Source organism: Odocoileus virginianus, chromosome 4, assembly GCF_023699985.2.
Source record: "Odocoileus virginianus isolate 20LAN1187 ecotype Illinois chromosome 4, Ovbor_1.2, whole genome shotgun sequence".
Taxonomy (NCBI): domain Eukaryota; kingdom Metazoa; phylum Chordata; class Mammalia; order Artiodactyla; family Cervidae; genus Odocoileus; species Odocoileus virginianus.
Genome location: NC_069677.1, coordinates 29,227,277 through 29,254,403, shown reverse-complemented (window position 1 = coordinate 29,254,403; position 27,127 = coordinate 29,227,277). Strand labels below are relative to the sequence as shown.

At 39.9% G+C, this 27,127-nt stretch overlaps 1 protein-coding gene across 2 annotated transcripts in view; it reads left to right on the top strand.

The window, feature by feature from the left end:
• The first annotated feature begins 2,537 nt into the window (after window positions 1-2,537).
• Window positions 2,538-27,127, top strand: part of ACTL6A (actin like 6A) — a 28,448-nt gene continuing 3,858 nt past the window's right edge. Inside the window, exons 1-12 of one of the 2 annotated variants that reach the window (XM_020879177.2) lie at window positions 2,538-2,762; window positions 11,657-11,733; window positions 11,872-12,046; window positions 15,760-15,860; window positions 16,490-16,587; window positions 21,725-21,819; window positions 22,114-22,220; window positions 22,316-22,405; window positions 23,709-23,770; window positions 24,159-24,273; window positions 24,422-24,502; window positions 26,298-26,393. In XM_020879177.2, coding sequence (XP_020734836.1) covers window positions 2,738-2,762; window positions 11,657-11,733; window positions 11,872-12,046; window positions 15,760-15,860; window positions 16,490-16,587; window positions 21,725-21,819; window positions 22,114-22,220; window positions 22,316-22,405; window positions 23,709-23,770; window positions 24,159-24,273; window positions 24,422-24,502; window positions 26,298-26,393 — 1,122 coding nt within the window. In that variant the 5' untranslated portion in view covers window positions 2,538-2,737. Of the gene's footprint in view, window positions 2,763-3,106; window positions 3,402-11,656; window positions 11,734-11,871; window positions 12,047-15,759; window positions 15,861-16,489; window positions 16,588-21,724; window positions 21,820-22,113; window positions 22,221-22,315; window positions 22,406-23,708; window positions 23,771-24,158; window positions 24,274-24,421; window positions 24,503-26,297; window positions 26,394-27,127 lie in introns of those variants that run through there. The other variant, XM_070466367.1, reaches the window with a different exon arrangement.

The following is a 27,127-nucleotide window of genomic DNA, read 5'->3' as shown; positions in this document are numbered from 1 at the left end:
AGGGTAATTTGGCCCTGGGGCCATTGTTTGCTGACTTATGCATTGTCTCATTGGGTGGATGATGCTTCTAAATGATTGGGCTACCCTGATACAGGGAAAGATTGAAGGCAGGAGGAGAAGGGAAGGACAGAGAATGAGATGCCATCAAACGATGGCATCACCATATGGTGATGGAGAAGGAAATGGCAACCCACTCCAGAACTCTTGCCTGGAAAAGCCCATGGATGGAGGAGTCTGGTAGGCTACAGTCCATGGAGTCGCAAAGAGTCAGACATGACTGAGCGACTTCATTTCACTTCACCTACTGGATGGACATGAGTTTGAGCAAACTCTAGGAGATGGTGAAGGACAGGGAAGCCTGGGGGGCTGCAGTCTATGCAGTTACAAAGAGTCAAACACAACCTAGTGAGTGAAAAACAACCGAGATTACACTAAGTGAATAGTAAAGGGTTTTCTCATTAGCCTTGTTCCCTACCCTACAATCACTTTCTGCCACTCTGCTGGCACTGAGATTGATGGAGTTATTCAACTGTTCTTAAGGTTAAAAACTACCTATATGTCTAGACTCTAGACAAACTAATTTAAGGGGAGCTATTAACCTGTTTTATTGACTATGCCAAAACCTTTGACTGTGTAGATCACAATAAACTGTGGAAGATTCTGAAAGAGATGGGAATACCAGACCACCTGACCTGCCTCCTGAGAAATCTGTATGCAGATCAAGAGGCAAGAGTTAGAACTGGACATGGAACAACAGACTGGTTCCAAATAGGAAAAGGAGTACGTCAAGGCTGTATATTGTCACCTTACTTATTTAACTTATATGCAGAGTACATCATGAGAAGCGCTGGGCTGGAAGAAGCACAAGCTGGAATAAAGATTGCCGGGAAAAATATCAGTAACCTCAGGTATGCAGATGACACCACGCTTATGGCAGAAAGTGAAGAGGAACTAAAAAGCCTCTTAAAGAAAGTGAAAGAAGAGAGTGAAAAAGTTGGCTTAAAGCTCAACATTCAGAAAACTAAGATTATGGCATCTGGTCCCATCACTTCATGGGAAATAGATGGGGAAACAGTGGAAACAGTGACTGACTTTATTTTTGGGGGCTCCAAAATCACTGCAGATGGTGATTGCAGCCATGAAATTAAAAGGCGCTTATTCTTGGAAGGAACGTTATGACCAACCTAGACAGCATATGAAAAAGCAGAGACATTACTTTGCCAACAAAGATCTGTCTAGTCAAGGCTATGGTTTTTCCAGTGGTCATGTATGGATATGAGAGTTGGACTGTGAAGAAAGCTGAGCACTGAAAAATTGATGCTTTTGAATTGTGGTGTTGGAGAAGACTCTTGAGAGTCCCTTGGACTGCAAGGAGATCCAACCAGTCCATCATTAAGGAGATGAGTCCCGGGTGTTCATTGGAAGGACTGATGCTGATGCTGAAACTTCAGTACTTTGGCCACCTCATGCGAAGAGTTGACTCATTGGGAAAGACCCTAATGCTGGGAGGGATTGGGGGCAGGAGGAGAAGGGGACGACAGAAAATGAGATGGCTGCATGGCATCACCGACTCGATGGACGTGAGTTTGGGTAAACTCCGGCAGTTGGTGATGGACAGGGAGGCCTGGTGTGCTGTGATTCATGGGGTTGCAAAGAGTCGGACAAGACTGAGCGACTGAACTGAACTGAACTGATTAACCTCAAGGTTTACAACCGATCTGAAGAGTTTTAGTCAGAGTGACAGGACCGTGATTTGGGTGTTTTTATAGATCAAGCTGCCTGCCAAAAGGCAAAGGGACAAATTGTTGTAGTAATCCTGGGGAGGGACAACGGTGATCTGACTGGGTTGGTAGACACAGGAGACTAAGAACAGACCGTTCCGAGATGTATTTAGGATTAGGTGCTCGCTCAGATGAGGACTGATTACATTGCATTACACCTGCCTCACAGGATAAAAGGAATTTGATGACACATTTTAAAGCGCTACTAAAGTTAACTGGGATGCTGTATCATCTCCTCCTTTTAATTATTAGTAACCACTTTTAAAATTTCAGGGTTTTACCGTTTTGTCTGGTTTACTGATGCCCTCTACCCCAAAGTGGAGCATAACATTCAATTTTCTCAGAGTTAGTTGAAAATACTTTCTCTGAAAACAAAACAACCCACCAACCCTCATTCACTACAAGCCCAAACCCTGGGTACTCCTCGCGGAGACACTTTCTCAAATTCCAGACTTTTTTTCCAGAGGCTTATCTTGCTCTACCGGATTCCCACCTCTCATCCGCGCCCAGCTACACCCTAAGCCCGCCCCAGACTCTTGCCTCCAGCCTTCCTCCTCCCCCTCCAGCTCCCTCCGCCCCACTTTCCCTCCCACTGGAGAAGCCCCGCCTCCCCGGTTCCGCAACCCAACTCCTTCCCTCCTTCCGTCGCTTTCCTCTCTCCCCGCCCCTATGGCTGCCTTCGATTGGCTAAACTGGCTGTGCCGCGACAAGGACGTAGCACAGCCATATTTTTATTGGTTGAAGTGTAGCCGGGCCTCTTGTGATTGGCCGATAGAAGGAGACAGCAAGTGTGACTGCGCTCCGGGTGTGTGTGGCCGCCGCTTTGTTGCCCGAGGGGGGTGGCAGTGGAAGTTAAGGGAGTCCGGGGGCTAGCGCTTCTGCAGACCCGCAGTCGCAGCCGTTGCAGTCACTTCGCCGGGTGGCCTTTACGTGTAGAAGTCTCGTCGACAGCAACCATGAGCGGCGGGGTATACGGGGGAGGTGAGTGCGGTCGGTCGGGAGAGCGCGCCTTTTTACCTTGTGGGGTTTGTAACCGCCGCCCCCAGCCCTCCCCTTCCCGGCGGCCCTTCCGGTCTCCCCCTGGGGACCCCGGCCTCCCCGCCCCATCCCCGCCCCGCGCTCTGCCCGCCTCCGGAGCCCACCCGGCTCGGCGATCGCTACCGGCGCCGGGAGTCGCCGCCCCCTACCAGCCCCTTTCGCCTGGGCCCGCGGAGGAGCCGGCTTTCAGGGCTGCGCGCGGTCCCGGGGGTGGCCGGGCAGCTCCACTCGGGGGCTGGGCCCGGTGAGCCGCGGCTGGAGTGACTGGCCTCAGGGTCACCTCTCTCCCAGCCGGCTCTGTCGCGGTGTGCGCGCCCGTTTAAAGTTGGGAGGTCCCAGCAGTTCGTCGGCGTGGATGGAGGGTTTCCGCTGCGTCCTGGAGGTGGCATAGCGAGCCGCGAGGAGTGGAACTGATTGGAGGAGTCGTGGCCATTCAGGACACAGCCTCCTGCTCCATCCGCGCTCACGCAGCCTCACGCCTTTCAATAACATCTCCCTGTTTTGTTGACTGACTGTGGATGCTCCGGAGTTATTCGTGGGCGACTCTGCTCCGGCATAACTTAGGAACGTATGCAATTTAAGGTGCTTAAAGATGGGTGGGCTCCGGTGTAGTGAAATATTACCACCGGCCTGAGTTGTAATATCAGCCTCACCACTTAGTAAGCTCATTGGCCTTGGGTGAGTTACTTAACTTTTGCCAACTTAAGGCTCGTCGTTTGTAGAATGATTCCTACCCATTGGGGTGGTTGTGAAGATTAAATGGGGGTAATGCTACCCGTACTACTAAAAGTATGATCCTAGAAGCAGCATCACCTGCAAGCTCTTTAGAAATGCAAAATCTCAAGGTCCATTCTAAATCTTCCGAATTGGAGCCTCCGTTTTTGCGTGATGCCTAGATGAAGCACTGATGTATATGATTCATGTTTTGTGTTTGATGAATTAGAGAAGAAAGAAACCCAAAGTCGTGCTTTGGTTACTGTGTTTAGTAAGGATACTGTTTTCTGAACGGATGGAATATTATCGGTAGGAGATGAAAATAAGCTTTTCAAAGTTTTTAGTAGTTTTGAAGTGAAACTTGAGTTTCTGCTCAGGTGACAAAGTAATGTCACCTGGCCAGGTGACTTTGGCCCTCACCCTCTCCTTCTCCATGCATGTTTCTGGTTTTGATTTCTGACATGTAAGAATCAGAAGTGTAAGAATCAGAAGTTTTCCATTTTTACTTTGGAGAAAGCCTAGTGGATCTTCATGATTTACTTTTTCCCCATCTGAAGATGTAATCCTGACAAAAAAGCTGAATATATGTGCTCATGGAGGCTGCTGACTCCGTTTTTTGTTTTGTTTTGTTTTTGATCTCACCATGCAGCCTGCGGGATCTTAGTCCCCAGAACAGGGACAGAACCAAGCCCCCTGCATGGGAAGCACAGAGTCTTAACTACTGGACCACTAGGGAAGTCCCTGCTGATGTTTTGACTCAGCTTCACTCCTCCAAGGACCTAAAGGCTGTCCACTGAGTATTTCCTTACAAGTCATTGTTTAATGTGACTAAGGTAGTAATGGATACCAATAATTTCAACAGTTAACTTTTATTGAGTACATCCTGTGTACCAGGAACTGTTCTTCATGACAGAGGCTTGTCAAGCATTGTATTGAATACATGCATTGTCAGTTAATCCACAACAGGCTTGGGAAGTGGTTCTACTTATTCCCATATTATTAAATAAAAAAATAAGGCATAGAAAAGATTAACCAGCCTAGAGTTATGTAACTTTCTGGCAAGTGGGCAGCAGGAACTTCTGGGATAAAGAAAAGGCATTTCAGTAAAACCTTTTCTCATTAAAAAAAATTTTAAGTCATTTTTCAACTATATAACCACAGCATGTTCATGTATGATTTAGATATTCAGAATAAACATCCCTTTGTTCATGTCGAGGAATATATCTTAAAGCCTATTTCACATATAAAGTATTTAGAACTGACAAAAATAAGTGTATGATTTTGTGTTTGAGCTACTTCTGTATGACCAGTATTTATATTGGGTCACATTTTCCAAAAGGTTTATTGTGAAAGGCAGCGAAACCTCACACCCACATTTTGTGTGTAATTAACTTAGTAAACTGTATTTTTAACTTACTTGCTTATAAAATGAATGTTTGTAGTTTAATTTTGAAAATTGGTAGCTCTCTTATTCCAATGTTTATTTCTGATCAGATCTAATACTCATCTTTAGCTTTAGATACAATGCACAGTTCATCCAGATTTTCATACTTTCCGTGATTGGTTTCTGGGCCTACTCATTGCTCCTGTGTCTGTCTTACATGGTACTCCTCTGCTTCAGTCTCCTTTCCTTGACAAAAATAAACAGGTATACTACCGGTGTCTTCGATAAATCATTACTTTTATCACTTCACTGCACCCCTCATCTCTAATCTTAAAAATTTCTCAAAATCATCTTCCCTGTGAATTGGGGCACCCTTGTCCAAACAAAAAAGTAAAACAACCTTCTCACCTCCTCGCAAAGTCATTAGCTTCCAGTATCATGTTGGAATGTTTAGAAAATTGTTAGAAATTTGTCCTCAGGTTAGAAAATTGTCCTCATTGCTCCGTGTTTTCTCAGAAAAATCATTTCACCCCTAAACTTGGAAGCCATTTACTCAGGAGTAAAACGTGTGTGCCCAGTCGTGCCCAATTCTTTGTGACCCCATGGACTGTAACCCACCAGGTTTCTCTGTCCGTGGGATTTTTCCATCAAGAGTACTGGAATGGGTTGCCATTTTCTTCTCTAGGGGTTCTTCCTGACCCAGGGATCAAACCCAAGTCTTCTGCATTGGCAGGCGAATTCTTTACCACTGAACCACGAAGGAAGCCTTAGTTTTTAACAGAACAATAATTTACACAGGAAAACAGAATAGACTTAACTGATAGACTTAATAGAACTACAGGAAATAGACTTACCTCTCATCCTTAAAAAAAGGAAAATGAACATATGGAAAATTTCAAGAATCAAGAATCTTCCTCAAATTAAAATTCCACTATGCCCAGTGTACCACACTAATTCAGTTCAGTTCAGTTACTCAGTTGTCTCTGACTGTTTGCGACCCCATGGACTGCAGCACACCAGGCTTCCCTGTCCATCACCAACTCCCGGAGCTTGCTCAAACTCATGTCCATCAAGTCAGTTATGCCATCCAATCATCTCATCCAATGTTGTCCCTTTCTCCTCCTGCCTTCGATCTTTACCAGCATCAGGGTCTTTTCAAATGAGTCCGTTCTTCGCATCAGGTAGTCAAAGTATTGAAGTTTCAGCTTCAGCATCAGTCCTTCCAGTGAACATTCAGGACAGATTTTCTTTAGGATTGACTGGTTTGATCTCCTTGCAGTCCAACGGACTCTCAAGAGTCTTCTCCAACACCACAGTTTGGAAGCATCCGTTCTTTGGCGCTCAGACTTCGTTATAGTTCAGCTCTCACATCCATGGAAGCGATGTGAAAAACCATATCCTTGACTAGACGGACCTTTGTTGGCAAAGTAATGTCTCTGCTTTTTAATGTTCTGTCTAGGTTGGTCAAAACTTTCCTTCCAAGGAGTAAGCGTCTTTTCATTTCATGGCTGCAGTCACTATCTGCAGTGATTTTTGAGCCAAAGAAAATAAAGTCTGTCACTGTTTCCACTGTTTCTCCATCTATTTGCCATAAAGTGATGGGACCAGATGCCATAATCTTAGTTTTCTGAATGTTGAGTTTTAAGCCGACTTTTTCACTCTCCTCTTTATCACTTTCATCAAGAGACTCTTTAGTTCTTCTTCACTTTCTGCCATAAGGGTGGTGTCATCTGCATATCCAAGGTTACTGATATTTACCTGCAATCTTGATTCCAGCTTGTGCTTCCTCCAGCCCAGCGTTTCTCATGATGTATTCTGCTTATAAGTTAAATAAGCAGGGTGATAATATACAGCCTTGATGTACTCCTTTCCCTAAAGACAGATATAACTGACTTGTTAGATTTTTCTTTTCACAAAAATTTTTTGAGTGCTTGTTATATGCAAAATATGGCTTCTGTCTTCAAGAAGCTTGAAGTCTTATAGGTAAGTCAGCCAAATAAACAGACATTGTATTTCATGTATTTTTAGTTGTACAACCACCCCACCCCGCATACATTTAAAGAGCTGAAGTTGGAATAGTATTGATGGCATGGCAGAGTTTAATTGGCAGCATGGTTTTTCTTAGTGGTACATGAAAAGTCTTTTATTGATGAGAAAGGATATTGACTAATTCAGTGGAGTATGTTCAGTAATGACAATATATAGAAGGTACAAAGGTAGCACAGACAAGAAAGTTCTTAACTCAGTGTGGAGGAGTCAAGGGACCTTTCAAGGGAGGTTATGTGGATGATGAAAGAGGAATAGAGAGGGACAGCATATGCGGAGTAAATGGTGTGTTTAGGAGACAGCATAATCTTCAGAAATGCAGGTGTATGAAGTGGGAGGAGAGACTGCTGCCAGATTATGCTAGGTCTTGTATATCACTTGCGTGGAATGATTTGCATTTTATCTTGCAGATGATGAGAAAGCACTGCATGATTCTCCCCTTTGTTTTTGTTGAAGAATTTGTGTACCAAAATGTTCAGAGTTAGTTTTGAAAGGAAAGGTGGATCCAGAAGGTAAAGATGGAAGCAGAGTACCTTAGGGGATTATGGTCATTCCCAGCTGAGATAAGCACTTGACTCAGGCAGTGGCAGTGGCATTAAAGAAGAAGGGATTTGAGAAATGTTTAGCAGAAATATTTGGCAGAATTGGATGAGGGATAATGAAATAAGAAGGCATTCAGGAAAGTTGTTGCCTCTGATGACTGGGACCACTAACTGTGATGAGCACTGCTGAGATTTAGATTAGGCAAGGAGGGGGAAAGGAGACAATGCTTCAGGCATGTTGGATTTGAGGTACCCAAGGGACATCAGGTGGAAGTAATGTACAGTAAGAAGTTTGAGATACGGATTAGGTGAAGGTGAGGGCTTGAGGGGTAAATTTGAGATTGGAAGCATCACTAGGTAGAAGTTGAGGCTGTAGGAGTGGAGCAGGTTACAAAGGCTGAGTTAGAGGGGGGCTCCCTCCCTAAGGAGTCCATGGATATAACTATCTATATTTTATCTTATTTTTTTTAATAGTCTATCTGAGAACATTCTAAGACATTCATAAATGTCCCGAGCTGTGTGTATTAGTTTGCTGCCATAACAAAGAATGGGTGACTTAAACAACAATTAATTTTTTCATAGTTTTTGAGGGTACCAGTCTGAGATAAGGTGTTGACAGGGTTGTCCTTTGGAGGTTTTTTTCCTTGTAGGCCTTTCTCCTTGGCTTACAGTGGCCATCTCCTGGTGTCTTCACATGGTCTTCCGTCTGTACATATATGTGTCCAGCTTTCTTCTTCGTGTGAGGAAAGTAGTCATACTGGGTTAGAGTCTACCATAATGATCTCGTTTTAACTTAGTCATCTTTTTAAATATTATCTCCAAACATTTAGTTACTTGGGGTTAAGACTCCAAAATCACTGCAGATGGTGACTGCACCCACAAAATTAAAAAATGCTTGCTTCTTGGAAGAAAAGCTATGACAAACCTAGACAGCATATTGAAAAACAGAGACATGACTTAGCTGACAAAGGTCTGTATAGTCAAAGCTATGGTTTTTCCAGTAGTCATGTACAGATGTGAGAGTTGGACCTTTAATGAAGAAGACTGAGCACCGAAGAATTGATGCTTTCAAACTGTGGAGTTGAAGACTCTTGAGAGTCCCTTGGACTGCAGGGAGATCAAATCAGTCAATCCTAAAGGAAATCCGTCCTGAATGTTCACTGGAAGGACTGATGCTGAAGCTGAAACTCCAGTACTTTGACCACCTGATGTGAAGAGCTAACTCATTGTAAAAGACCTTGATGCTGGGAAAGGTTGAAGGCAGGAGAAGAAGGGGGTGACAGAGGATGAGATGCTTGGATGACATCACCGACTCAAAGGGCATGAGTTTGAGCAAATCCTGGGAGATAGTGAAGGACAGGGAAGTCTGGCATGCTGCAGCCCATGTAACTGAACAACAACAGGACTTAAGCAAATGAATTTTAGCATGAAACAGTTCAGCCTCTATCATTGCACAAGGGTCTGTGACACAGAAGAGGTTAAAAGCCCTGGTGCAAGGCAAAAGGTTGATCCTTGAGAGCAGGAGTAGAAAGTTTTGGTTAACCAAGCGATTAATTCATTTAGTTAGGATATTTCTTTACCCAAGAGTATTCTGGTTAATTAAAGTCTTAGAGCTTACCAGTTTGTGTTCATTGGGATACTGCTTTACCTACTGTTTATACTTAAGTTTACATGCTGTGGTGAAAATAATTGCAGTGTACTGCTTTTAAGGGCCTTTTCTTTAAGACAAAATAATTTGGATCAGAGATTGTGTAGAGGAAAGTTGATTACTTTGGGAAATGTAACAAATGCAGAAGATTCCTTTCAAATTAGAAATAAACATAAGTGGTTCTTCATTTTATTTCAATAAAAATGAGGTTACTGTGCTGTAAAGAAACCATCTCAACTGTGATAATTGTAGTGTAATAATCTTTAATACTTATTTTAGTTTTTGAATACTTAATATTAAAAAATATAATATTAAGTATGTGATACTTCTGTATTCACTGCTGAGATTAAATAAGTGTAATATTTTGTCATATTTGCCTCAGATAGTTTATGAAATAAGATATTGTTGATACAGATTCCTCCTCTCTGCTTCCTTAGAGATAACCAGTGAGCTGAAGTTGGAATGTAATATTCCCCAATCCTATGCATATTTTTATACTTTCATTAAGTGTGTGTGAATCCATAATGAAATTAAAATATGTGTGCATAGTAACTGTTTTTAAAATAATTCTTTCGAGATTTATCCATGTTGATACATGCAGATCTGGACTATTCACTTTTAACTGCTATGTATCAATAGTAAATATTGCACTATATGAGTAAGCTGTAGTTTATTTCCCTACTGAGAGACCATTTAAAATCTACCTTTTCCTGTGGCAAGCAGTATGATGATAATTATAACACCAGTACACTTATGTGCTTATTATGTACCAGGTATTGTTCTAAGTGCTTCCATACTTCGAGCATCTTCTGAGATAGAAACTGTTACGCTCATTTTACATATGAGAAAATTGAGGCAGAGAGGTTAGTAAATCACCTGAGGTCACATATATAGCTAGTGAGCATTCCTGGTCATATCTGCTTGTGATATACGTGAGAGAGTTTCTCTAGAGAAGATATAAGTGTAATTTGTGTATGCACATTTTCAACTTTAGTAGATGTGACTAAGTTCCCTAGAGTGTTTGCATCAGTTTACAACTTTTGCTGGCAAATGTGTAAGAGCTCCTCTTTTTCTACTTCTTTGACAATACTTGGTCTTACCAGACTTGACTTTGTCAATTTAATCGAGCTAAGCAATATTTATTTTTAATAACTCAGTGAAAAATTCCTTCTTTCAAAAATCAATACCTAGAAAATCCAAGTGCTTTCTTTTATGAAGTGTGCTGTTTTGAATGAAGTATTTTTAAAGTATGGGACTTCTCTGGTGGCTCAGTGATCTAGAACCTGCCTGCAGTGCAGAGATGCAGGTTGGATCCCTGGGTGGGGAAGATCCCCTGGAGAAGGAAATGGCCACCTACTCCAGTATTCTGGCCTGGAGAATCCCATGGACAAAGGAGCCTAACGGGTTACAATCTGTACGGTCGCAGAGAATCAAACATGACTGAAGTGATTGAGTATGCATGCATGCGTGCACATTTTAAAAGTATAATTAGAGGCTTTTCTCTGAATTTGAATATGAAAAAAAAGACAGCTTTCTCTCTCAGCATTTAACTTTTATCTCTACAAATCTGTGAAATGTGTAAACTTTGGTACCTTCATTTTAATGATTTTTACCTGGCCGATGTTATACCTTAAACTCTTATTCTTCTGTTTCCTTATTTTTCTTGGGGTTTTGCTAAATTTCTTCCCAAACTCCATGAAATATAATATTTAGTGTATGAAAAAAATGGTATACCTCAGTGTACTGGATATCTCTCCTTGGCCCTTCCAGATCCACTTTCCTGCTATGTCCGCCCGCTCTGTCCCTTAAAGGTTGACCCTGGTACACTGTATCTGTGGACTCTCTTGACTTTTGGTTTGGCCCATGGTACAGAGGCCTGGTGGGCTACAGTCCATGGGGTCTTAGAGAGGCGGACATGACTGAGCGGCTATGCACACTCACAGGGTAGCGGGACCTCCTGCTTTGTGCCTCTTGTCCTGGTGTAATTATTAATAGGGGCTCCTGCCATGTTTAGAAGTAGCTCCGTTTGGATGAGAAATGATATGATCACCCTAGCCAGTGGGGAGAGGTTGGCAGATGTATTAGGCTGACTCCATCCTCAACTGAAGATCACAGCTCCTGTCAGGTACCCTCCCAAATACAAGTCTCTCTCCGGGTTCCTCCCTCGTGTTTCTTCAGTTCTAAGCTGGCAACAGATTTCTGTTATCACTCGTCCTCGGATATCATACTGTCCTTTCTGGTTTTCCTGTATTGTTCTTGTATCTTTGTAAGTAGACCCTTTAATGAGTAAACTCTCCTTAAATTACATACCATCTCTTTCCTGATTGAACCTCTACTAATATACTTTATTTGGCCTGTTATATTTTAATTAAATAAGTCTTTAAGGCGTATTTAAAACTAGGTTCAAAGTAGTAGTAATATGAATATAAGCACATTAAGTACTCTTTAATTTTCATATGGTGCTTGTAAGTTGTTAATGTTAGTTATCTTTTCATCTTTTCAGATGAAGTTGGAGCCCTTGTTTTTGACATTGGATCCTATACTGTGAGAGCTGGTTATGCTGGTGAAGACTGTCCCAAGGTCAGTGTAATGTTAGAGTTAATTGGATATGCAGAGTTAAGTTCACACAGAAAATCTCACTCAAATATGGTAAAAGATATTAGTTGGTGGGAAAGACTCCTTGGTAAAAGAATATAAAACTTGTTTTTGACTCTTCAGGTGGATTTCCCTACGGCTATTGGTATGGTGGTAGAAAGAGATGATGGAAGTACACTGATGGAAATCGATGGTGATAAAGGCAAACAAGGCGGTCCCACCTATTACATAGATACTAATGCCCTGCGAGTTCCAAGGGAGAACACAGAGGCCATCTCACCACTGAAAAATGGAATGGGTACGATGTTTTTTCCTATGTATTTGATTATAAATGTAGAGTATGTAAGATATATTTCAGATGTAAAGCAGTGGCTGCATATAAGTTGAACATCAGCTGTCTTCTTGTTTTTATTCCATGAACTGATGTTCCGGGCACTGAGAATACAAAGATGCACAAAACACGTTTCTTTTCCTAAGAAACTTACAGGTGCTGAAGCTGGATGTGTGCATATAAGTATAACTGTGTTTGATAAGCAGTGGGGTTACGGAGGAGAGATGTTTAACTCTGTGGGGGTCAGAGATGGTTTTCACAAAGGAGGTAACTGCTGAATCTTGATCACGGAAAAAGAATTAGCCTGACTGACAAGACTGGGTAAAGCAGAGCAACCAGCATGTGTGAAGAGATGGTACTGTGGGAGAAACTTACATGTTTAGAAATGTCATCAATTAAGTATGGCTATAAGAGTAGGTGCATTAGGGCCGGTTGCATGAAAGGCAGGCAGAGAGCAATCATAAAAGGGCTTGTAATGCCAGGAGTATATTAAGCAGGTAACTGAAATGTTACCCCAAAGGAATTTTTAGACAGAGATGTGAAACGCTCATATATGCCAACTGGAAAGATTATTCTAACAGTAATACATAGGTGTGATTGGAGGGAGATACTAGAAACAGGAAGATCAGTTAGGGAGGTGAGTCCAAATGAGAAATGAAGAGGTTTTAAATTTTAACATTGATGGCAGAGATCCTGAGGTGGCTGTCTGAGATATCCAGAACAAATGATACTAAGAATTTAAATTTTCAAAAGTTTTAAAAAAAAGTTTCCTAGATTTTTGGAGTTACTGAGTAAGGGGTACCATGCACTGGGGAAGGAGCAAGTTTTATGGTCTTAAAAAGCAAATGTAAGACCCACTATCACTCTCAGGTCCAGTTGTTTACTAAAAGGATTCACAAGATTCAGCATGTAATGGCACCCATAGCTAAGATTTATCATGCTGAAAGGATACAGAGCAGAATTGACAAAAGGAGGAAAAGGGCATGCAGCGAAGTCCAAAGGAAGCCAGCGCAAGCTTCCAGGCGCTTAGAGTGCAGTCGTAAAGGATGTGCTTGGGCCTCTCAGCCCCCCGGACTGTGTGTGGTCTGTTGTACACGCTCAGTCACGTCCGACTCTTTGTGACCCCATGGGCTGTAGCTTCCCAGGCTCCTCTGTCCATTGGATTTCCCAGGAAAGAATACTGGAGTGGGTTACCATTTCCTTCTCCAGAGGCTCTTCCCGACCCAGGCATCGAACCTGAATCTCCTGCATTGGCAGATGGTTTCTTTATGACTTAGCCACCTGGGAAATCTATGATCTACTAGGGAGCACATTAAAGACTCAGCACCCTGCTTCACACTCACAGGATAGCTGTATTATAAAGACAGACAATAGCAAGTGTGGCGATGATACAGAGAAACTGAAACCTCCATATCTATTTCTGGGAGAGAACATAAATTAGTACAGCAGCTTTGGAAAATAGTTTGACAGTTTCTTAATAGGTTAAATATAAATTCACCTTATAATCCAAACAGTTCCACTCCTAGGTATCAGTACAAGAGAACTGAAACCTATGTCCACACAAATACTGAAATGCAAACATTCATAGCAGCATTATCCATATTAACTGAAAAGTGGATATAGTCCAAAGGTGCATCATTGGATGCACATTGGAATGGGTATACACAGTGTGCTATATCCATAAAATGAAGTATTAATACTATTTGACAATAAAAGAAACAAAATAATTGATACAAGTCAAAATATGGATGAACCCCAAAAGTCGTATGCCAAATGGAGGAAATCAGATGCAAAATTCCACATAATGTAGAATCACTTGCTCTAATATGGAATGACCAGGAAAAGCTAATTTATACAGACAGAAAATAAAGTAGTGGTTGCTTGGGGCTGTGGATATTATGAGAAGTGACAGTTAAAGGGCATACAGTTTCTTTTCGAGGTGATGGAAATATTCTAAAATTAGGTTGTAATAAGAGTCACACAACTGTGTAGATTTACAGAAGGAAATCTCTTCATTGTACACATCAAATTCGTGTTATAGAAAATTATATCTCTATAGAACTGTTAAAGAACTGGAAGGATATTTTTTGTTACAAATGTTTTATTTCTTATATTATCCTGATACTTGGAATAAATAACTATCTTTTGGATTCAGAAAAAAAGGACTCAGTACCCGTAGTTTTTATTGGTGACTGGTCTTATAGGTACCTTGTGCCCAACGTGTCCCCAAACCCCAGACTCCCAGTATAAACCACACTGTTTGTATAAATGGTTTAGGCACAGTGGACTACTCTTATTTGGGGGAAGTTTTATGTCAATGTAGGAAACTTGTATACCAGATAGGTTCCCAGATGCCAGCCAAGGGTCAGCCTTGCAAGCAGGCCTTTCTCAGGTTTGCTAAGTTAACTTTTTCTGCATAGCAAGTGGGTTTATTAGTTCAAAGTGTTTGAGTATAGGTGCTGGTTTAATAAGCAAGTGAGAATGATTTTAAGACATGGAATTGATTTGTTTTTTTCCTACCCAGAAAGAGTTTGGGATGTGAAAACAGGATTGAGGGTGAGATTCCTTATGGAAACTTACTCTGTATTTAACCAGTAAAGGTGCCTATGAAGGGGAATGAGATGAACAGTTAGAGAAGTAGGAGAAAATTCAGGAGAACACCAAGAAAAGAAAAATTTCTAGAACTAAAGAAGTCCAATGAGTCTCAGTGTTCTTAACTGTGGCATTGAGATTTATGTTAAGAAGGGGAAAGAGAAGTTAAAGCTACAGAGGAAGTGCATTGACCAAAATATCCCATTCTGCACTTTCCCTGGTCTGCCTGCCAATGCAGGGGACGCAGTTTCGATCCCTGGTCCAGGAAGATTGCACGTGCTGCGGGGCAGCTAAGCTTTTGAAGCCCATGCACCCTACAGCCTGTGCCCCGCAGCAGGAGAAACCACCACAGTGAGAAAGCTGAGCACTGCAACTAGGGAATAGCCCCTGCTCACCAAAAATAGAGAAAGCCCATGGGTAGCAAGGAAGACCTAACAAAACAAAACAATGAGTTAAAAAAAAAACTCATCCTGATCGGCCTATAAAAATATTAATATGTTGTACAAATGATGCCATTTCTTTGTTGGTCTGTGGCAGAAAAAGTTTGTAAACTCTTGAATCAGTCAATGGTATCAGTAATTTCGAGAGGTCAGATCCACTGGATTTGCTGTTAGAAGATGATTAGTGACTTACGTGAGCAGTTTCAGTGTAATGGTTTGATGGAAAGCAAATTGAAAACATACTCTTCTTTAAATTTTTTTAATGTCTTTATGTCTTTTTTCATGGAGATTGTAGCTGTTAGCTCCAAATCATGCAGTTCTGTTTCCTCTTAAAATTTGAATTGTGTTTCAGGCCTTATAGTTAGTACTTAACTGAATACTATTTATTTGGTATTCTAGGTCTGTTAGATACCTTAATTACATCTGGGTCAGGTCTAGGGGTTATGGTACTCTTGGGGCTAGAGGAGCCATGTCTAGAAGACAAAGCTGATGTCTCTCTGAAGTACTGTTTTATGAGGTAGAGCTGTAAAATAAGTCAATTCTGTATATTAAAGTATTAGTGCTAAACCACTCGAAATGGTCTCTCAGAAGTTGCTGTATTCATCTTCAACTAAGTGTTGTTTTCAAGGTATTTATCTTATATTCTAGTTGAAGATTGGGATAGTTTCCAGGCTATTTTGGATCATACCTACAAAATGCATGTCAAATCAGAAGCCAGCCTGCATCCTGTTCTCATGTCAGAAGCACCGGTAAGACAAACTCTTTCAAGTTTTCTAGGTTGTTCTTTCACTCGTTTGAAGAATGTTTCCTTTTTCTTTAAAGAGATAAAGAAATTGATATTTTGAAAATGAGGGTAAGGGGGATTCTTTTTTAAATACTCTTACAACTTTTATTATTTCAATAATAAAAATACTCAGAGAACAACAGTAAAGCACCCTAGTGGCTTCTGGTGGTTACTTATCTATTTTTTCCTGGAATTTAATATCTAATTTCCTTTGATTGCTTCCCATTTTGGTTCATGAATTGTCCCTTATCCCTCAAGGACAGTGTATATCTGCTTTTATACTCAATCTTAGGAGTGACTAGATTCACTCTTAAGATTTAATACTTCATGTTTATAAGAATCCTGATTACTCTATGCTTTGAAAAGTCTGTAGTTTCTAGAATTCATAGCAGCAATTTTACTTTTCAAATAATAAACTTTATTAAATTTATTACAAATACATAGAGGTAAATGTTGTAAAGATATTATGAAGATTTTCCATGGAACTTTACTGTTTTACATTTTTGTTAATACAGTACTGAAATGAATTTTGAGATAAATCAGCATTTTAGTTTTTAAACAGTAAGTAATTTGCATTTCTTTTTCCCTCTCAAGTGGAATACCAGAGCAAAGAGAGAGAAGCTGACAGAGCTGATGTTTGAACACTACAACATTCCTGCGTTCTTCCTTTGCAAAACTGCCGTTTTGACAGCGTATCCTTGAAAGAGTAATACTCAGCTTCTCTTCACGAGTAACTGGTGCTGCCAAAGGTGATTGCTCAGCAGGAAGACAGGAGTCAGTTGCTGCTTGTCAGAAGTTGAGGGGGTTTCCCCATTGCTTTTTAGATACCTGTCCTTCAGTATTTCTTACTGGAATGATGCGCATGAAAATGTGAGAGGGAGATAGGAAAGAAACACTCAAATTCTGCTCTTATAATTTAACAAAGTTTTTTAAAAACTGTGTTTTTAAAAGGGGAATATGAAGAGAAGGCCTAGATGAGTTCAAAGAGTGTCATTTCCTTCTTCCTCTCCAATACCTGAGAAAAGTGGAAGTTGTCTGTAAATTCATTTAAGATTTAATCACTAAATATTTTTTATGAGCATATTAAGGGAAAGACAAGGAAATATTATGTCCTGACCTCAAAGAATAATGTAATATTCTTGTTGAAAACTAAATAACAGATTTAAATAGTACTTCAAAATAGCCCTGGCAAAAGTCATAAAGAAGTACGTGATACGTTTGAATTTTTCAAATAGCAGTTATTGTTCAGTGGAGGAAGATTGAAGCCTGACAAACCTTGTAAAGAAAAGAGAATTTCAAGAGTTCCCTGGTAGTCAGTGGTTAAGACTCCACACTTCCAGTGCAGGGGACATGTGTTCAATCCTTGATTGGGGAACTAACATCCTGCATGCCATGTAGCATGCCCGCCCCCCTGCGCCCCCCACCCCCGCAAAAAGTGAGGGAATTTAGTTGGAAGGTGAAGGGGAAATAGTCCTATATTTAGAGTTCAAGTAACAGTGCTTATAAAGTGATCTTGAATTAGGTACTTAAAATCAGCCTTGCCTTTTAAACATTTATCCTGTGTACCTTCCTGGATTGCTGTAATATTCAAGTGAATTTTATATGTGTGAGAATCACTGTCGTAGCTGTAATCTAACATTTGTCTGTCGTGCTGTGTCTTGGAGATGACTTTAGCAAAAGTGTGGAGGTGGAAAGGGTAAGCGTTCTTCACAGTGAGTTTAGAGTTGAAGATTTATATTCAGCTTTAGTGGGAGTTGTAAAAATAGGTTTAGGTCAGACTGTGGAAGCCTTGCATGTTGTATTTTAAAAACGTGAACTTTAGACTCGAGAGAACCATTGCAGGTTTTGAGTAGAGGATGGCGAGCACTAGCAGACTCACTGTGTGCATTATCATTTAATTTTCATAATAACCCTGTCAGGAGTCAGAGTCAAAAGAAGCAAACTGGTCCCAGTCCACAGCTTGAAAATGGCAGTTATGAATTTGAACATAAGATCTGTTTGGCTGCTTCCTTACAAGGAGTATGTAAATGGAATTGGCATTGTTTTATTTTTTAACTTTTTATTATAGAAATTTTCTTACATAAAAGAAGATAGAACATTACATTGCACTACCATGTGCCCATCACCCAGGTTCAGTCGTTTTTAACACAAAGCTAAGCTGTATTAGCTATATAGCCATGTCCACTCCCCTCTCCTTCCATGACTTTGAAATAAATCCCAGACATGTAGCATGCCCCTCTAAAAGATTTCACCATATGTCTTTTTTAAAAACAAAGGATACAGCCACAATTTATTTAAAAACAAACAAACAACATATTTGAATCAGTACCCAAACAACAAGGATCATACACTATATTTGTTTGATGTGTCCCTTGAGTCTCTGGTATAGATTGTAACCACTGCCTCACCCCTTGCTTTTTTCCATCTTGTAATTATCTGGTAAAGGAAGTAGATTGTCCTGTAGAATTCCTAACATTTCTGGCTTTTGCTGACTGATGTTTTTTACTGTGTTCTTCTAGCCCAGTGGTTCTGAAACTTTTATACCTAGAGCTTTTATTTATGTGGATCATATCAGGAAGTATTTGCTAGATTAGTAATTAAACTTCAAAAACTATATTTGCTTATTTTAACTAAATTAATAATAAGCCAACCGCATGTTAATGTAAATAAAATATTTTAATGACAAATAACTGTTTTCCAAAACCAAAGGTATTAATGAGAAGAGTGGCTTCGTTTTGCAATTTTTCAAATCTCTTTGACGTTGGAGTTAATAGCAGAAGTTGGATTCTCTTATCTAGCTTTTGCATTCAGTCTGCTGTGTATCATATATGACATAGCCTCTGGAAAACTCTGGTACATTCATGAGAGAATGACAGTGAAAAGGGCAAGTGACATTTTAGTATTATTCTAGAGATTGTTTTGACTTCTCAAGCATGGCCTTGGGATCACTTTAAAAAATTACTGAGGGACTTTCCTGGTGGTCCAGTGGTTGAGAATCTGCCTGCCAATGCAGGGGACACAGGTTTGATCTCCGGTCTGGAAAGATCCTACCTGCCACAGAGCAGTTAAACCCTGTATGCCACAACTGCTGAGCCCACGCGCTGCAACTACTGAAACCTGTGCGCCCTAGAGCCCGTGGTCCGCAACAAAAGAAGCTACTGCAATGAGAAGCCTGCACACCAAAATGAGGACTAGCCCCCACTCGCCACAACTAGAGAAAGCCTGAGCGCAGCAACAAAGACCCAGCTCAACCAAAAATAAATATATAAATTATTAAAAAAAACAAGACACTGGAAAAGTGCAAGAAAAAATACTTAGGATGCCACAGAGCTTTTGTTTTTATAGGTTATAGCTATCAATATTACTGTTTAAGAATTTAAAACTAAGACTTCTTTTAACATTTTATTAGTTAAAAAAAAAAGAATAGATACATTAATGTCAACACAAGTAACAGTTTTATGAAAAAGATAACTGTTTTCCAAAACAAAAACATCAGTGAAAAGATTATTGTTTTATCTGATTTAACTGATAGCTGGCTTCTCATCTGCCAGCCTCAGGCTCTGCCCTCCTGACACCTCAGTTTGAAAGGCAGGCTTCAGCTGTCTGCTGGCCAAGCTGCATACTCATGGAAAATTCATTTAGTTATAAAGGTAGCAAAATCACAGAACTCATTGGTGCCCCTCATTTTTCAAGAATGCATTACTCTCCTGTTCTCTCTGCATTTTATTGGTCCCCCTGAAGTCCTGCACTTGAATAGTTCAGTTGTCAACCAAACATTTGGGTAGATTTTATACCCAGGTTTTGTGTTTTGCCTGTTCTATGGTTCTCTTGCTTCCAGAGTTTCTCCCTTAAATGTCCAGCTTTTCTTCCAGCCCTGAAGTCCTCTCTGTGTAGACTCAGGTGGTAAGGCTGCAGTTCTTCACTGCTTTCTTGAGCTGTAGCCTGGGAGCTGGGAAGTACTTTCTGGCGAGGAGGCTACAGAATTTCAGTTCACACTCCTTCCAGTTGCAGTTTCATGAGAATTGGTTTTGGCTGAATTTTGACTACTTTTATTTTATTTTATTTTTGACTACTTTTAAATACTTTCCAGTGTTTTGAACTGGTCACTTAAAATAATTTGTCCAGATTTTAGAATTGTCATCTACAGGAGGGCTTACATACTTTTAGTCTGGTGTTACTGTATCACTTTGTACTAGTAGAGATAAAATTAGTGTTTATGTATATAAACAATGAAGTAGCAGTAATAGCAAAGATAAATTATTAACCTACCTTTCTGGCCATTTATTCTCAGATCTCTTTTCTCTGTTCATTCCTGCCCATGACTTGGTTTTCTGCCCTTACCCTTTCATCTCTCTGGACATGTTCTTTCTGATATAACTCTCTAGTTCCTTGACTTCAGATACCAGTTATACACTGACCAATTCCAAATCATATCTGTATCCCAGATCTTTCTTGTGAGCTCCAGGCCCATGTCCAGCTTTGTACTAGAACTTTTTCTATTAGTTATTTATTTAAGCATTTTAAACTCAATATATCCAAAATTGAATTCATCTTCTCTCCCGTCAAATTTATTCCTTCTCCTTTGTGTCTTATCTTATTCCCAGTTGTCTAGACCAGATATCTTTCTTATTAACCCTTCAGATTAAGTAGTAATCAAGGCCTGTGTATTATCCAGCCTCCCCTGACTCCAATCCAAACCCACAAATCCATTTATTTCTCTGTGCACTGCCATTGTATTAGGTGTAGCCCTTCCTCTTGCCCGTTCTTCACACTGCAGCTCTAATCATCTGTTAAATGCCCACCTGCTGATTTAAGCCATAATCATTTCCCACAGTCTTGCCTTTCTTATTCTTTCAGGCTCTGCTGAACTGCTCTGCATTTCTCTGACCTCTTCCCATGCTCTCTTGCCTCCTGGCCTTCCCACGTTTCGACTCTTTGCCATGCCCCCCTCCTCAGCTTTCACTTGGGTTTCCTAGGGACAGGTTATACTCCTTTATGCTCTCCCAGGGCATCCTGAACTGTTGTTCATATAGCTTTCTGAAGGTGAAGAAGGTCTCCTCTTCACTAAGCAGGATGTCTTTCAGGGCAGAGACCCCTTTGTGTCTTCCGTGCTTAAGGAATGCTGGTAAGAGACTGACCTCCCTGCTTCCCTTCTTTATTGAGCACCAGACTCATCGCTTGGCACACAACAGATGCTCAGTAAGTATTGGATGACCCAGTGAATGGCTGTACTTCTAAATGTCAGTTTGTGATGTTCATGTCATGTAGGCCTTCTGCAGCACAGAACTGTGGAAAATGGGATAACTTCTGTCTGCTGATATTCGCTGGCTGTTGAATCTACCTGGAATAGTTCTTCATGTTGAGCTGGGAGAGATGATAACTGCCACTCAGCTGCCAAACTGCTGAAATGGTTCTTTAATCCTGTGTGAGAATGGTTTTAGTTTTTAGCTCAGATGGCACAGCCTCCCACTGTTCTTACCAAGTTTCTGTAGATTTTGTTAAATGCTTCTCAATTTGTTAGAAGCCCTTTTGATCTGTGCCAGAGACTTTGAATAATTGTGCTAATTTTGACCAGCTTAACAGATGTCTCTCTCTGGGATAAAGGTTTCTCTGACTTTCTCATACCACCATTCTGAAAGTCCTGCCTGTTGTCATTTTTTTTTTTTTTAAACCAGAGTTATTATTTGATACCAACTTTCATCCCTGTATTTAACACATTTTAAAGCCATGATGCACGTTTTTAAAATACCTTAATAAAAACCTTCCCTTTACAAATAAACATTATTTCAGGAACCTTGATACTTCCTTTTCCTTAATGCTTTAAACTAGATTTGCTAATGGTCGTTCTACCGGGCTTATTTTGGACAGTGGAGCCACTCACACCACTGCAATTCCTGTTCATGATGGCTATGTTCTTCAGCAAGGTGAGTTTCTAACCAAGGTGCAGTGAGGACATGGATCATGAAATAAAGCAATGACTTGGGCTATCAAAGTCCTTTCCAAGGCATGCCTTTTTTTAGAATTTTTTTTTTTTAATCTGTAATAGTGTATATTATAGTGTATATTTAAAATTGATGCATAGCTTCATTCATGCTTGGAGGATAGTTCTGTTAATTCTACTTGAAAAAAATTAATCATGTGTAAAAACACAGGAAATTCATCCCAAGGAGCTTGGATGGAATGCTTTCTTACTGAGTCTTGTGTAATCTGTTTCATAGGCATTGTGAAGTCCCCTCTTGCTGGAGACTTTATCACTATGCAGTGCAGGGAACTCTTCCAAGAAATGAATATAGAACTGATTCCTCCATATATGATTGCATCAAAAGTAAGTGATGATTGAATTTTATTTCTGAGGCTTACCTTCACCTCCGTACCCCCATGTTGTGAACTCTTAACCTAGCACTTGTTCTTGGCACTTAGGAAGCTGTTCGTGAAGGGTCTCCAGCAAACTGGAAAAGGAAAGAGAAGCTGCCCCAGGTTACAAGGTCTTGGCACAATTACATGTGTAACGTAAGTCATCCTGTTCTCTTCACAAAAGCATTATAGGCTGTAAGTCTTTGAACAGAGGATAAGCGTTTTATAATTTTAAACTTATATTTTTAATGGTATTTGCAAACAAAATTAATGACTTTTGGCGGGACTTGGGGAGGGGTGTGCTTTTCATGCTCGTCAGATACCAGCAAACTACTCTGTATTCACCTGGACTACTATGGTGAGACCTGAAAGGAGCTTTGGGGTAAAAACAAGCTAGTATGGCTCCGTTAACATTTTCTTTCCTAAACTTGAGTCAGCTATATAAAAAGTGTATTATTGTTCATAGCAAGGAGCCGGTGAAAGGTTTTCTTTACTGAAAATCCATCTCTGACCATGAATGACTTACTGACAGGGGAGAGGTTAGTAAAACAACCTCTCATACCACAATATGCATTCTTTTTTTCCTTCAGTACTTATTTATGGCTGTGCTGGGTCTCTGCTGCTGCACTGAGTTTTCTCTAGTTGTGGCAAGCAGGGGCTCCCTTCATTGTGGTGTGTGGGCTTCTCATTGCAGTGGCCTTTCCTGTTGTGGAGCACGGGCTCTAGGGCGTGGCAGCTTCAGTAGGTGCTGCCTGAAGGTTCTAGAGCACAGGCTGGGTAGTTGCATGGGTTTAGCTGCCTCACTGCATGTGGGATCTTCCCAGATCAGGGATCGAACCTGCGTCTTCAACATTGGCAGACAGATTCTTTACCACTGAACCACCAGGGAAGCTTAATATGGCAGTGATATAACATATTTGACAAGTTTTTTACACCCAAGGATAAAGATTTTTTGTGGGTGTTAAATACAAGGAAAAAGTGTGAAGATGATTAATAATTGTACCTAGACCTTAGAAGATTTTTCCTTAGCAGCTCAGATGTCCTATATATTTCACTGCATGTTTTGTAACTGTTTTATACTTTGTCAGCCATTAAAATTTCATAAGATACAATGTATATGCATTTTATATATGTATATTCAGTTAATGAAGTCTTGCTTTTAAGCTTATTAATCTCATCCTTTTTTTCCATACCAGTTGTAATTTAAATGTTAAATAATTTAGTTCGTAATACAAGTGTTTAGAATTAGGTTTCTTGATGCTCAGAGTCCTTGCTGGGTAGATTTATACCCTTGAAATGAGTTAGGCACCCAGGAATGTGGTCTAGTTGCATTAAGAAAAATGTTTTGGATGGGAAAGGGAATAAAAAAAATGTTTTGAAAATAATGTTATAAAAGTATAGATTACAAAGACAAATCTCAATAATCTTGTTTCTTAACCTTTTTTTTTAAAATTCATAGTGTGTTATCCAGGATTTTCAAGCCTCAGTACTTCAAGTATCAGATTCAACTTACGATGAACAGTATGTTTTCTTGTTTTTTTTGTACAAGACTTAAAACTTAAACTGTATATTTCATATATATATATGTGTGTATATATATATATATAACTGAATCAATTTGGTATACACCAGAAACTGACACAACATTGTAAATCAACTATGCTTCAATTTTTTAAAAAAACTGTATATTTCATAAATGAGGAAAGAAATTGATTTGTTTAAAAATTTGTAGAACATACTTAACTGGTCTAAAGATAAAAAGTTAAATACTGAATAACATTTTGAAAGAAAATAAGGTTTTACCACTCTGCTTTCTTACAAACTGATGCTTCCTCAATATTGTTTATAATAGTTTGTGACTCTGAAGAGGATGTGTTTGTCTCTTTAATACTGTCTGGTACACTTTCAGAGTAGCTGCACAGATGCCAACTGTTCATTATGAATTCCCTAATGGCTACAACTGTGATTTTGGAGCAGAACGGTTAAAGATTCCTGAAGGTTTATTTGACCCTTCCAATGTAAAGGTATAAAAGTTTATTTCATAATCAGCATGTTTTTTTCCTTTAAAGATCTCTTGTAATTACAAAAGCTAAATAAGACTGTAAACTCTTTTGGATGTGCTTTAAGGTTTGAAGGTCTTCTGTGTGACTGCTGGTTTCTGTTTTGTTGTAGGGGTTATCAGGAAATACAATGCTGGGCGTCAGTCATGTTGTCACTACAAGTGTTGGAATGTGCGATATTGATATCAGACCAGTAAGTGCCACTCTTGTTTATGGCATAAGAGTATCTTTTAGGGCAAACCAGTGCCCCCAGTATTTATAATGGCCATCATTTTTTTTAAGTTGGCAACTTTGGCCACTGACTCTGAAGTCAATTTTATGAAAGAATATGTAAAAAAATGAAGTTCTACTAGAAAAGGGAAAATGCAAAACTCAAGAGCTGTTGTATCCAATGTAGTTAGCTTTTGGCCATGTATGGCAGTTCAACTAAAATAAATAGAAATTTACATTTCAATTCTTCAGTTGCAGGAGCCATTATAAATGTAGCTAGAACATTTCCATCAGCACAGAAAGTTCTTTTGGACAGTGCTGGTCCAGAGATTTCCTAAAATGTGACAAATCAAACTATATATTAGTGGTTTGTAATGTATATAGTACAGTTTTACTTTTTAGGAAGGTGTGGTTTAAATTATATAACTTTTACATGGAGTTTATATGTAAACTTCGTATTTTTTGTACTTTGCCATGGTTTTTTTTTTTTTTAAATCAGTTTATTTCTTGCCAAGTTTTAAGGACTAACATATTCTACATATTCTATACCTCTTCCCTGGTGGCTCAGGTGGTAAAGAATCTGCCTACCAATGCAGGAGACCCAGGGTTCAATCCCTGAGTCGGGAAGATCCGCTGGAGGAAATGGCAACCCACTCCAGTATTCTTGCCTAGGAAATCCCATGGACACAGGAGCCTGGTGGGCTATAGTCTATGGGGTCACAAAGAGTCAGACACAATTCTGTATTCTATACCATACTAATTATTAAATAGACCATATCTTATTTAAACCCTAGATTTTAATTTGTAGCCAACATGTTACCTGTTTTTTTAGTTCCTTCATTAGAGTTTAGTGCTAATAGCTAAGGTTATATAGACATTTGGAATAAATTTTTTTTAATATGGAATAAATTTTAAAAATGTGAACTTAGCCACTAAAAAGGCAGACTGATATTTAACTTTCTGATGCATACATGCAAATTAGAGGTAAAATATACTCCTTATTTGGGCTTCCAGAGTGATGCTAGTGGTAAGGAACCTCACCTGCCAATGCAGGAGACATTCAGTCTCTGGGTCAGAAAGAGATCATAGCAGCCCACTCCAGTAGTCTTGCCTGGAGAGTCCCATGGACAAGAGGAGCCTGGTGGGCTACAGTCTCTGGGATCGCAGAGCCAGACATGCCTGAAGCAACTTAGCACACATACTCCTTACTACTAGGAATTTGTTTTTGATGGAGGAAGCCTCAGCATATGGATTTTGAAAACGGTCATCCCTGCAGAAGAGAAAGGTAGCAGTCATTTTGGCCAGGACTATTGTGAGAGTATGTATTGTCCACCATAATCTGTCCAATTTTAAATGCCATAGCTTCTAGATGAGAACTCTGAGATGATATAATTAGGAAATACACTTCTTAGGTACTGGCTGCTATCTACCAAAACATTACGATTGGATTTTAGAATAACTGCCTTAAATTAGTGGTTTTAAAACTTTAATACACAAAAGAATCATCTGGAGAGTTTTAAACAAACCAACAAAAAACTTTTCCTAGACTCCACCCCCAGAAATTTGTATTAATTGCCCCCAGCACTGGTGTTTTAAATATTCCCTAAATGAGTCAAATGTGCAGCCATGATTGAGAACCACTGGATTAAACTACTAGGCCTGTGTAGAAGTAAAAAATTAAAAAAGCAAAAACTGTAGTGGAACACATGGTTTTATCTGTAGCTGTGTTTAAAACGGTTGGAAACATTTGAAGCTCATTTATTTTTGTTTCATTCCAGGGTCTCTATGGCAGTGTGATAGTGGCAGGAGGAAACACGCTAATACAGAGCTTTACCGACAGGTTGAACAGAGAACTCTCTCAGAAAACACCCCCAGTAAGTTGTGTGTGTTCTTCAGTAGTATTTTTCAGTCATATATATCCTCACTACTGGTGGAAAATCTATGTAGATACAGTTGTTTTTGGTATCTTGTGTGTGCCTGGTATAGTATTAATACTGCTTATTAATCAAATTTTTGTAGATGACATCTATTAGTTACTCCCATTACTCCCCATTACTATTTGAATCTTATTTTATTCATTGATTCCATACTTAAGTGCCTACAGTCTGCTAGGCACTAGGGATAGAAAATATAGTCCTTCCCACCAAGGGCATAGTCAGCTAGGAGGACTAAACCTGCAAAAAAGAAAACCTGTAATGTGCTAAGTGGTTCAGTATGTCATCAGCCAGGCACTCTGGAGTGTCAGAGGAAATCCTCCTGAAGAGCTGTTTCAATGAATGAGTTCAGTTGGTTGACAGTTTATGAAAGAAAATCTAGGTGAAATATGTGCAAAAATATGAAGGGAAGAGGATATATTCTAACATTTTGAAGTAGTTGGCTTGTAGTCTGTATAGAAGTGGGGCATGCTATATGGTTGGAAAGATGAATGCAATGGTGTATTGTGTCCTAGGGCTGCTGTAACAAAGTGCCACAAAGTTGATGGTTCAAAGAATTCTGAAATCAACATGTTATCAGGGCCATGTTCTCTGAAAGCTACAGAAGAGAATTCTTCCTTCCCTCTTTCCGTCATCTGATGACTTGACAGCAATCCTTGGCGTTTCTTCGGCTG